This window comes from Mus pahari, chromosome 10 (genome assembly GCF_900095145.1).
Source record: "Mus pahari chromosome 10, PAHARI_EIJ_v1.1, whole genome shotgun sequence".
Taxonomy (NCBI): Eukaryota; Metazoa; Chordata; class Mammalia; order Rodentia; family Muridae; genus Mus; species Mus pahari.
Genome location: NC_034599.1, coordinates 92,638,313 through 92,650,760, shown reverse-complemented (window position 1 = coordinate 92,650,760; position 12,448 = coordinate 92,638,313). Strand labels below are relative to the sequence as shown.

The following is a 12,448-nucleotide window of genomic DNA, read 5'->3' as shown; positions in this document are numbered from 1 at the left end:
ATGGGTCACAACCCTTTTGGGGGCTTGAATGACCCTTTCACAGGGGTCACCTAAGATCATCAGAAACACAGATATTTACATTACAATTCATAACAGTAGCAAAATTACAGTTGTGAAATAGCAATGAAAATAATTTTATGGTTGGGAGTCAGCACAACATGAGGAATTGAACTAAAGGGTCACAGCATTAGGAAGGTCAAAAACCACTGGGTTACTATTTAGAAATTTAACTACAGGGTGACAAAGCAAAGGACTTTAAAGAAGGAACCTAAGATATTATTTTATGTTGTCCAAGTCACAACCCCTAGGAGTCTGAATCCCTGTTCACTGGCACTTGCCATACCACTATGCTGCCTCCTGGAAATACTTAAAATAATTTATATATCAACCAGTAAGAGTGGCATTTTAAAAAGAAGAATATGGGGTAGCCTAAAGTGGCTTGTAGTCATGGGTGTGCCCCTGCCATCAGAATGAATACTGAGACTAGAGAACAAGTAGAGAGCAGTAAGAACAGAACTCTTCAGTAACGTGCAGGAAGGATAGCGCCAAGGGAGTCAGCCTAGGGAGGGAACACAACTCTATTGTTAGCAATACAGGTAAGTCACTAAGGACACTTACGTTTGGAAACTCTGTACAAAAACTTTATTTGTGATCTTATTTCTTTATAAAAGTACATTACACAGTATTGCAAATAAAGACACAGAAACACTTCTACCTAACCATCTATTTCACTCCATGACTAACTTCCTATCTCAATACAAAGACAGAGCCTTTTCGTCTTGCTTTGACAGGGCAATAGCTGTAAATTTTTCTTAATAGAATATGCGCATTAATCCTTGCCTGGAGAACAGAGGCTTCCTATTGATTGGGCTTAGAAAGCAACTGGCATTCTTTTTTCTCTGACCAAAGGGTCATTAAACTTTGAAGTTAACTGCGACTTTCTATACTTTGCAATGTCTCCGTTACACACGATCTCTTCCTTACAGTTTAGAGCACTCACGCATTGCTTAGGAAACGATTAAGGAATCTAAAGTTAATTCACTATTTTAATAACTTAACAGCTACATTTTATTAAATAACCAAAAATAAAAAACATATGGGTAGGATGAATTCTGAGGCTGATATGTGTATAGCCTTGTCTCTGGATCAGACCTTTACAAATGCTTAGAATGTTAAGAATGCAATTTACACAGTAAAGTTGACGTGATTTGTTTTCAGTATGAAAGTATCTTTAATTTCTTTACTGCAGGTACGATGGCATCCAAGTCATCAATCTCTGTAATAGAAAAAGTAAGAATTAGAAAGGGAGCGATGTTTCTAGTGAAGAGCTCACAGAAGTGAGAAGCTCTCCGCAGAAGCCGCCTTCACACCCAAGGGCAGCAGTGGCTGTGAGTGCTCCTGTGCACAGGGTTCTCTCCCAGGTTGGCTGCAGACTACCACTGCCTCCCATAGGTGCTTCACAGGGAATCTGCAGCGCCCCTTTGGCTCTGGCATTAATCTTACCAGACACAGGCTTAGGAACACATCCAGGTGGCAGTGTTTATGATACCTTTGTCCCTCTCTAAATCTCTGTACAGCTACATGGGCAAGCCAACATGGGTCCCAACATGGGTCCCATTATGCAGTGAAGACATGCATCTCTTTTCTGGGTCTCCACCTGAGGATTTAGGAATTGCTTTCTCCTTAATGAACACAGTTAGTGCTTCTTGATTCTTTTAGTCTCACAGTGGAGTGTTCTCAGCCTTCTCTGGGGAGATTTGTCCAGTAAGAGGTGTGTGACAACTTAGAACAAGCCTCGGGGACACAGCCTATCCTGGTATGGACTTCTGGACAAAGCAGTTCAGGTTCTTCAGCAGGTTCTGAAATTGATTTTTCTTCCAAGGTATCAGATTTCAGTGACCCTAAGCCAGAATTCACTTTCTGACTCTCTTGTTCTCAGGGGAAGCGAGTACGTTCCCTTAGCCAGAGACCATCCCTACTGGAAGGCTCCAAGCAGCGGGCACTGCATTTTTCTAGCTTATTTTGCTTGGTCATGTTTTAATAAACAATGACAGAACCCAGAGTCTCACAAAACAATGCCATTTCTCATGAGAAGTTACCAAAACAAGATAGTCCAAGAGGGCTGAAGAGATGACTCAGCAGTTAGAAGAACCTGCTGCTCCTATAAGAGGACCTGGGGCCAGTCCCCAGCACCGACAGTAGCTAACTGACTAGAACTCTAGTTCCAGGGTATCAGACCATCTCTTCTGGCCTCCATAGGCACCTGCCTGCACACTGTGCCCACACATACATGCAGGCAAATACCCATACCCATATAAAAATATTTAAAAAGAAAAGCAAAAGATATTTTTTATTTCTTTATAGGCTGTTTTTCTATTCTGTAAATTAATCGTAACCACATCTTCCTGCAAAGTAGTTAATACTTTCCAAACACCTAAAGTAAGACATGAACCCAGTTTCTAAGGAACACCCTTTAAATCCACCAACACCTTCCAAGAAAGAGCCAGCCACCATCAACAAACATCTCACCTAAGATTTCAAGAAGATCATTAGTAAAAGCTTGGAACGCTGGAAAAAATTCCTCATGCTCTTCCAGCTTCTTCATAATACTGTTTAAAACATACACAGTTTACAAAAAAGCACCACCTTTAGAATATCTTTTAAAAATAGCTTCTTTACTCAATATGCAATTCAACCATAAGTACCAATGGTAAGTAAAACAATGGGAGGAGGGGAGAGGCCAAGAGCGAGAGATGATAGATATGAAAAAACTCAACTGTCAGATATATAAGGGTTCTTACTGGAAAACATGCAGACTATATAGATGATACATGTGTATGTTCATATATACATATATGTCTTATATGTTTATATATTTACATGTATAAGCACACACAATATTCACACACACACACAAACATATTTCCATAATGTACTTTTTAAAATATCAGTTTTGTTTTTTTTTTTTTTTTTAGTTTTTCGAGACAGGGTTTCTCTGTGTAGCCTTGGCTGTCTTGGAACTCACTCTGTAGACCAGGCTGGCCTCGAACCCAGAAATCCACCTGCCTCTGCCTCCCAAGTGCTGGGATTAAAGGCGTGCGCCACCACTGCCCGGCAAAATATCAGGTTTTTATATTGGTGGTGCCTAGTCTTTTAAAAACCCTTACTATTACTCTGCTAAACAAAAAAAATATGACTAGTAATTATTAGTTTTGGTAGTGTCCTAGAAATAAATTATAGGTTATAATCCAACTCAAGAATTGGTTATAAAGATTTTAATTTCTCCATATATAACTTGCCCCAAGGGTGAGTTCTGCTAGACTTCCCAACAGCCCTATGTGAGCTTACAGTCCCAACAGTTTTTATCTTGAGTACACATGACACACCTTTGGTGGCAGCACTCTGGAGGCAGAGGCAGGCAGCTCTTTTTTGGTTCGGAGCCACTCTGATCTACACAGAGTTCCAGGACCCTGAGGCCCTGTCTCTGCCATCACGGAAGGTAAGGGCTGGGAGGGCTTTGGAGCCTTTACTTTCACCACTTCGTGCACTCTGGATGCATTTCTAACAAATACCTTTGTAGGTCCTCAGGTCCCAACACTTGTTTAACCTGCTCACTCACATCCTTGTTAATTATCTCGCACAGCTTCCCAACTGTGCTGACCACCACACACAATGACGACGAACTGTCTGCAAAAGAGAAATGAAAGCATAAGATATATTTTTAAAGAATTTCCAAAATCATTACACTCACCTAACATTCCCTGCTTCAGTTGTACTCACTTTATTTTTGTGGCAGAAGGGGTTAAGATTCCTTTCTATTAGTTTGCCCTCTACCACCCTTTGCCGTTTCTTTAGGGCACACTATCTCCTTGAGCCTGGAGTCCACATTTTCTTGGCTAGGCTCAACAATTCTGTCTCCATTCTCCACAGAGGCAGGTAACAGAACTTGTGAGCTATCCAGCTTGGGTCGCTACCTCGGGCACTCATGACTACAGAAAGAGAGTTCTTACCCACTGAGCCATCTCCCAGCCCTGGGAGGGCTTGTTTTAAGCAGGGTCTCATGATTGCTAGGCTGACCTACAAGTTGTTATGTATCAAAAAATGACCCTGAACTGAACTTTAAAAAAAGAATTTATTTGCAAGTGTGTATGATTGTTCACATGTATACATGCGTTCACAAGTGTATTTGCACACATGGAAACCAGAAAAGAGTGTTGAAGTCCTTGGAGCTGGAGCTACAGAGATTTAGGGATGTCTGCATTGTTATATGGGAGCTGGGACATGAACTCCAGTCCTTACAAGTTCCCAACAAGGGCTCATAACCAGTGAGGAAGCTCTACAGCCCATGACCTTGAACTTCTAATCCTCCTGCCTCCATCTCCTGAGGATGTTCACCACCTTGGATTCTATATGTGCACCATCATACCCTGTTTATTCAGTATTGAGAATCAAATCCAGAGTTCATGCATGAGTTCATGCATGTCAGGCAAGCATCTAAGTCTACCAACTAAGCTACATCCCTCCTGCTGGTTTTTGGGTGGTGTATGTCTTTGTGTGTAAGTAACAGGAGTTCTGTGAGCCCTGGTGGTACCCACAAGCAGGCTGAGCACTTGGAAGGTGAAAGACAAAGACCAGGAGTTGAAGGCCAGCTTTGGCTACAGAGAGCAAAGCAACATTTGTCATCAAACAAAACCTAACTAAACCAAACCAAGCACAGCACAAACCCAACCCCAAACCCCCAAACTCAAAGTCTTCCCAAACCCCCAAACCCAATGACCCAAAAAAACCAAATCCCAGAATAACCCTAAACCCCAAACAACCCAAAACCCAAACCAAGCCCCAAACCTCCTGTTTGTTAATTTATTTGGAATAACTCTTGAATCAACGCCACAAATGACAAAGGGTCATCACCTAATTCTAAGAGCTCCTGAAGGTTCCTTACAGCGTTGTTCATTTCTCCAAGCCTGGTGTACACTTCATTCATCCGGGGATAGACTCCATTTAAAGACTGCACATCAAATAGCTTTTGGAAGTGAGAAACAATAGCTTGCAAAGTTTGAGAGTTCGGCGTGCTGCTGGTCTATATAAAGAAGGTTAACGGGTAGTTTATAATTTGCAATAATATTAGTTAACATAAACCTTTAAAAATGAGAACAATTATATAAGTATCAAATGTTACCTCTTTCTTGTTTTCAACTTCTTCCAGCATGGTATCTACCATAAACAACAGATCTCCTACTTTGACACCTTCATTTTCATCCAGTTTCTTTAAGCTATGCCAAGGCACCAGTTCTGCAGACAGTACTTTCAAGGACTTATACAAATCCTTAACAAAAGAAACTACACGGCATTACTCGTTATAGAATAGTTTATATGGTAACACTAATAGCACAGTAATCATGGGGGCCTAAAAACACATAGCTATATAACCACCATTAGTATTTTTTTAAAAACCGTTGCCAATTTAAAACAAGTCTGGATGTTCTAAGTAATAATGTTATTTAAGTAGTTATATTGTTTTTTAAAATTATTTTATCAGTGCTGGACATAGCCCAGGCTCTCCATCATGTATACACAGCAAATATTTTACCACGGAGCCATATTTCTAGCCTACATTTTAAATATTTTTGTAGCAATTTTGGAATGAGATTTACATACCAAAATATTGACCTTTACTAAGTCCACAGTTTGATGGTTTTCATCTTTTCACAGTGGTACAAAACAGACCTCTGTGTAAGCTCAGAACTCATCAGTCTTCTGAGAAGAACTCCCATACCCAGAGCTGGAGACATACTTAGCGGTCAGAGCACTTGTTGTCTTACAAGAAGAGCTAGGTTCAGTTCCTGACACCCACATGATGGTTCACAACCATTCATAACTCTAGTTCCAGAGGATCTAATGCCCTCTTCTGACCTTCTCAAGAACCAGGCTATCATATGGTGCACAAACATATATATACGGAGGCAAAATGTTCATACATATAAGAAATTTAAAGAATAAAGATTAAAAAAGAAATCCCACACCCACTCACAGTCCTTTCTATTCTCCTCCAGCCTCTCTAACTACTAATCCTCTCCCTGAGGCTATGAATTTGCCTATTCCTGGCATTTTATGTAAATGAAATAATACAAGTGGACATGTATGACTGACTTCTTTTGAGAATCCTCTGCATTTATTATTGATTACTATTTAAATTAGTACAGGTATCATATAAAACAGTATAAAAAGCTTCCTCCAAAAACTAAAAATAAAGCTGCCACATAGCCTAACAATCCCACACCCATGTGTACACATCCAAATGAGATGAGACGATATCAAAGAGATACTAGCTTGTACACGCTCACTGAAACACTATTAAGAATTGCCAAGGGCTGGAGAGATGGCTCAGTGGTTAAGAGCACTGACTGCTCTTCCAAAGGTCCTGAGTTCAAATCCCAGCAACCACATGGTGGCTCACAACCNCAACCACATGGTGGCTCACAACCATCTGTAATAAGATCTGATGCCCTCTTCTGGTGTGTCTGAAGACAGCTATAGTGTACTCACATATAATAAATAAATCTTTAAAAAAAAAAAGAATTGCCAAGATATGGGCTCAGTGTAGGTGTCCAATGATAGATGAATGGCTATGGCAAAAAAATATGTGTGTGCGCATAAATACATGCATACTCATACAATGGGATATTAGCCACAAACATAATGGCATTTGTCATTTACTACAACATGGATAGAACTAGAAGACATCATGTTAAGTGAAATAAAACACACAAATACCAAATGTTCTTACTCACAGTAAATGTTTTAAACGTTAATCTTACAGTAGTTACCAAAGCCTGAGTAGGGTTTGAGTCAGAAGGAATGGAGACAGGATGGCTAACAGACACAGAGGTACAGCTGGATAAGAGAAATAATTTGCAAATATCACACTAGGGTAACTAAGGCTCACAAAAATGAACTCTTTTAAAACGGCTGAGAATTCTGATGTTCTCGACACGGACAGCTACTCAGTGTATTAGAATGTCAACCTGTCCCTTACATACATGTATGGTTGTATGTTAGTTAGAATACAGCACGCAAGGCCAGGCTTAGGGACATATGCCTTTAATCCCAGCACTGGGAGGCAGAAGTAGGTGGCCCTCTGTGAATTCAAGGCCAGCTTCATCTGCATAGGAGTTCCAAGCTGGCCAGGCTTGCACAGTGAGGCCTGTCTCAAAAACGAAATATGCAGATATAGAGGATTCTATAACATGCACTGCTACATTTCTCTTTTCCACTCATCTCTCAAACACATCAGACCCTAAGGAAAAAATAGTATCTTGGGAGATGTCTGTCCCAACTAGAAAGTTGCTACATTATAACGAACTCTCCGTATGAGGCTTCAAAGGCTCTCTACTGATCTAGGACTACAGTTATGCTGGATAATATAGATAAATATTAATTGAGCACTCTTGTATCATGAAGAGCTTTGAGGCATATAAGAACAAATACAACTTTTTGTTTGCCAAGGATGTCACATAGTCTTAGCAAGTGACTTTGGGTAATAGGGCCAAATGCTGAACTCTCCATATGAGGGCTCATCTAACTTCATGTGCTAAGCTGGATCCCGAATCTGTACTGTAAGTGTTAGAAGCACTACTAAAGGCCATGAGCTACTTCAGTGTCAGAAGTAACTAATTCTAGTGAATTGCCTCAAGTGTCCTGACAATACTCTTAATTGTAAAGGTAATTTCTTGCCTCCTATTCAGAAAACTACACAGTAGCCAGAAGGCAGCATTCTTGCCACACCTTGCTTGGGGCGATGATCAAAGTGATGCCCTGATCATCTGGAGTACAAGTTCACCCCCATCATTCACCTGTACTGCACCAGGGTGTCCATCTTTATTGCATTTGTTTTGTCTAATAATATACTGCACAGTTATTTAAAAGCTCATGGTGTAGCATGTTTTGTCTGTCTAGTCTGCGTTTTATGTTCACAGCTTTGTAGTACTTTCCCATCTCACACATAGAAAAATAACGGTATCTGCGCATTTGGTTCCTCCCTTTGTTTCCCTTCTCTAGTTTTTCTCTTCTGTTGGAAAGGCAAGGGCTGTTTCTATTTTAACTCTTCTGAAAAGGAGAAAGGCAGAGTTAGCACTGTTAGCCCTACAGTGAGCTCTTGGCCAAGCACTGAGTGGGGCATGCACAGTGTCCACAAGCCATCTCCACTCCACCCTTTTCTGGGAAACATTCTAGAGAAACTCAGCATATAAAATAGTATATTAATCCAGCACTGTCATTTGACCAAATGCTTAGATATTGTATGGCTCTGTCTAAACCCTAAGGGGGGGGAACAAAAGGAAATAAAAGTTAGGTTGAGTACCAAGACTCTTTCATAGGTTGTGCACAGATAATGATTTTTATACGTTAAAAAACTCAAGCCAGGTGTGGTGGTGCACGCCTTTAATTCCAACATTAGGCAGGTGGATCTCTGTCTACAAAGCAAGTTCCAGGACAGCCAGGGCTATACAGAGAAACCCTGTCTCAAAAAACAAAAACAAGGGCTAGAGAGATGGCTCAGTGGTTAAGAACACTGGCCACTCTTCCAGAGGTCCTGAGTTCAATTCTCAGCAACCACATGGTGGCCCACAACCATCTGTAATGGGGATCTGATGCCTTCTTCTGAAGTGTCTGAAGACAGAGACAGTGCACCCACACACATGAAATAAATCTTTAAAAAACAAACAAAAAACAAAGACAAAAAGCAAGAAAGAAAACAAAATCCCCTTTAGTGGTCTGGGACTATAATTATTCTGGATAATATGGATTAATTTGTATCATGAGGAGCTTTGAGGCATATAAGAACAAATACAACTTTTTGTTCCTAAAGAGGTCACATACTCATAGCAAGTGTCTTCAGGTAATAAGACAAAATGCTGACAAATGTTGTCAGTGAATCATATCTTTATTAACCATAGTAGAATTTTATATAATATAGTTACTGAAAAAATCCAAGGCATAAATACAATACTATTAACTTTAAAACAAATCACCTCCCAATAAACTAATAAAAAATGTAATAAGCTCAAGTTACACAATAAATATATAATGATCTATAAATCAAATGTGAATATATCTAATTTCCTAGTTGCTTCTTAACAATCAACTTCTCTAGAGATTAAACAAACAGAAATAAACTCAATTTTGAGAAAGAAAAAATAAAATGTTAAGATTGTAAAACTATTCCCCATTAAGATGAAAGTGAGGCTAAGACATTGATCTGAGCATGTGCAAAGGTCAGGAAATGTCAGCAGAGATCTCAGCAGGAGGAAGGTGCAGGATATGGAAGGACTCAGAAGTACAAAGATGACTCCACTACAAATCCGCAATGAGAGAAACTCTATAAACATTTTCTGTGGTAGAATTTTGGAGGAGGCAAACTTATCAAAACAAGCAATTTACAGGATTAGAAATATGTAAGGTCAAGCATGGTCGATCATGCCCTCAATTACAGCACTCAGGAGTCAGGAGCAGGTGGTTATCTGTGAGCTCAAGGCCAAAATGGTCTGTCTATAAAGAGTTCCAGGCCAGCCAGGACTATACAGTTACACTCTGTCTCAAAAACAAAACAAAGTGGGGTTTTTTATTTAGCTTTATAAAGAATAAAAACCAAGCCCAACAGATTTTCCAAACATATAGAGAATATTCAACTACTTACCTTTAAGGATGTCAGTTCATCTACCCACATTTCTATTATAGGAACAAGATGTTCAAATCCACAATCTTGACCAATATCTTTATTGCCGTTTTGGGCTCTTCCTTTGCTCTGTTTATAAATAATCACCGGAGCTCGTGGATTGTGAACAATTGAATTGATGCTGCACAGCACCTGTAAGCATGGGCAGTATTTGTAGCTACGACAGTTGTCTGTATCTGACAATGAGGTACAACAAAGGTGTGGGTCGGGTGCCCACAAATCATTTCCAGACACCTGTGACTGAGGCAATGCAGAATCCACAGGATTACATACATTCTAAGGAAAACTAAAAAATTTTTAATTAATTAATTCATCCATTGGGTTTGAAAGCTGTCATTGACTGTTATAATCCACACAGAATAATAACCATCTAGACATCCTTACCTAAGTCTCCATGTTTTTGTGTTTCTGTCTCCTCATATTTAAGCTAAGTATGGTATTAAAGAGTCTTTTTATTTGCTTCACAATTTCAGTTAAAATTTCAGGTAAAGAGAGTTACCAACAAAGCCCCACACACTCACTCTATAGAGAAGTCCTGGCCAGCCAGCCCAATAATTCTTAATAAGCGCAAGTCCTCCCCAAGACAGGATTCTCCAAGAACGCCTGTACAGGGTTTCTAGAGCTAGTAGGAAATACTGGTAGTTGTCTGTCCTGGGAAAGCTCCAGCAAACCGGTGCTCTAAGAACCGGACTTCTCAGGCTTGTTTATAAGTTTTTGTTTTATGTTCACTGATAAGTATTTCAACATTCCAATTCTATTATAAACTCATCTATAAGTAGTTAATTAAAAAATATTCGTCTCCAAGTTACGAACCAAAGCAGGGAGACAATCCTCTTTTCCCTGACACCAACCGCGAGGAAGGCTGGGTGAGCTGACTGAGAAGAGTGGAACAGACTACAGAATTTAGAAATAAACGTGTGTGTTATCAGAGGTAATGTCAGACAAAAGTGTCATGTCGGTAAATCGGGTGGGGGTGGGGAACAATGGTCAATTCTAAGGCTAAAAACTCCAGTGTGCACAGAGCGGCAGTACAAGCGTAACAGAGTGACAAAGGCAGACGCGAATGTAGCTTCCCAAGGGGCACGAGCTCAGCCCTCACACAGGAAACACAGGAAACATCAGGAGAACTCTGATAACGGACAGGAAACATTAAAAGACTTTAAAAATACAACCTGTTCATAATTAATTCGAAATGGAAAGCTCTGCGGCTGGTTGGTGGGGCATGCCTTTAATTCCAGCACTCAAGAGGCAGAGGCAGGTAGATTTCTGTGGGTTTGAGGCCAGCCTAGTCAAAAAGGGAGGGAGGGAGGGAGGGAGGGAGGGAAGGAAGGAAGGAAGGAAGGAAGGAAGGAAGGAGAGAGAGGAGGGAGGGAGGGAGGGAGGGAGGGAGGGAGGGAAGGAGGGAAGGAAGGAAGGAAGGAAGGAAGGAAGGAAGGAAGGAAGGAAGGAGGGAGGGAAGGAGGGAAGGAAGGAAGGAAGGACGAAAAAGAAGGAAGGGAGGGAGGGGAGGGAAGGTGGGAGGGAGGAAAAGAAAAGAAGGAAGAGCAGAAAGGAAAGAGAAAGAAGAGAGAAAAAGAGGGGAGGGGGAAAAGAATGAAAAAAGGCACAAGAAAGAAAAGAGAAGAGAGAGGAGAGAGACAAAAATCTATGGGGAACAAAAAATGTTTCGGTGCAAGCCCACTTCATTCAATAAACTACTAGATTTAATTGTTATCTATCCAATAAACAGTAAAGTTAATTTTCACATTTCATAGTTTGAGCTAAATCAAAGCCAAAGATCTGAAGGTTTACTTATATAATAATAATAATACAACAACTAGAACAATAAAATGGTAAATAGCTTAAATGGTGAGAGTAAAGAATTATAAACATCTTAAAAGATAGTTATACAGTGTTTACACTGTAGTAGTTATTATAAAGACGATGTAGAGGGTTACAGGAAAATACTATGTGTCTTAGTTTTCTGTTGCTGTGGTGAAATACCCTGAAAAAAGCAACTTCAGGGAGAAAGGGTTTATTCTTGGCTCACAGGTGTAGAAAGACATATTCCATCCTAGCAGGAAAGACATAGCAGCAGGCATGGAAGGCATGGGAGGCATGGTGGCAATAGCTGGAGACTCGCAGATGACACAGCATCCACATTCACAAGTTAGAGTAAACAAGAAATGAGGACAAGCTACCCAACAGGGCCTGATCCCAGCGACCCTCTTCCTCATCCCAGTGACGCTCTTCCTCATCCCAGTGATGTTCTTCCTCATCCCAGTGAGGCTCTTCCTCATCCCAGTGAGACTCTTCCTCATCCCAGTGACCCTCTTCCTCATCCCAGCGACCCTCTTCCTCATTCCAGCGACCCTCTTCCTCATCCCAGTGACCCTCTTCCTCATCCCAGCAAGACTCTTCCTCATCCCAGCGACCCTCTTCCTCATTCCAGCGACCCTCTTCCTCATCCCAGTGAGACTCTTCCTCATCCCAGTGAGACACTTCCTCATCCCAGTGACCCTCTTCCTCATCCCAGTGAGACTCGTCCTCATCCCATCGACTCTCTTCTTCATCCCAGTGAGACTCTTCCTCATCCCAGCAAGACTCTTCCTCATCCCAGCGAGACTCTTCCTCATCCCATCGACTCTCTTCTTCATCCCAGTGAGACTCTTCCTCATCCCAGCAAGACTCTTCCTCATCCCAGCAAGACTCTTCCTCATCCCATCGACTCTCTTC

At 40.9% G+C, this 12,448-nt stretch overlaps 1 protein-coding gene across 5 annotated transcripts in view; it reads right to left on the bottom strand.

The window, feature by feature from the left end:
• Positions 1–468: 468 nt before the first annotated feature.
• Positions 469–12,448, bottom strand: part of Cep70 (centrosomal protein 70) — a 51,893-nt gene continuing 39,913 nt past the window's right edge. For 4 of the 5 annotated variants that reach the window (XM_029543727.1, XM_029543728.1, XM_029543726.1 and 1 more), the window contains 6 exons: positions 9,695–9,865; positions 5,180–5,326; positions 4,912–5,080; positions 3,573–3,687; positions 2,530–2,609; positions 469–1,276 (listed from right to left, as the gene is read on the bottom strand). In XM_029543727.1, the coding sequence (XP_029399587.1) occupies positions 1,215–1,276; positions 2,530–2,609; positions 3,573–3,687; positions 4,912–5,080; positions 5,180–5,326; positions 9,695–9,865 (744 nt within the window). In that variant the 3' untranslated portion in view covers positions 469–1,214. The remainder of the gene's footprint in view (positions 1,277–2,529; positions 2,610–3,572; positions 3,688–4,911; positions 5,081–5,179; positions 5,327–9,694; positions 9,866–12,448) is intronic. The other variant, XM_021206574.2, reaches the window with a different exon arrangement.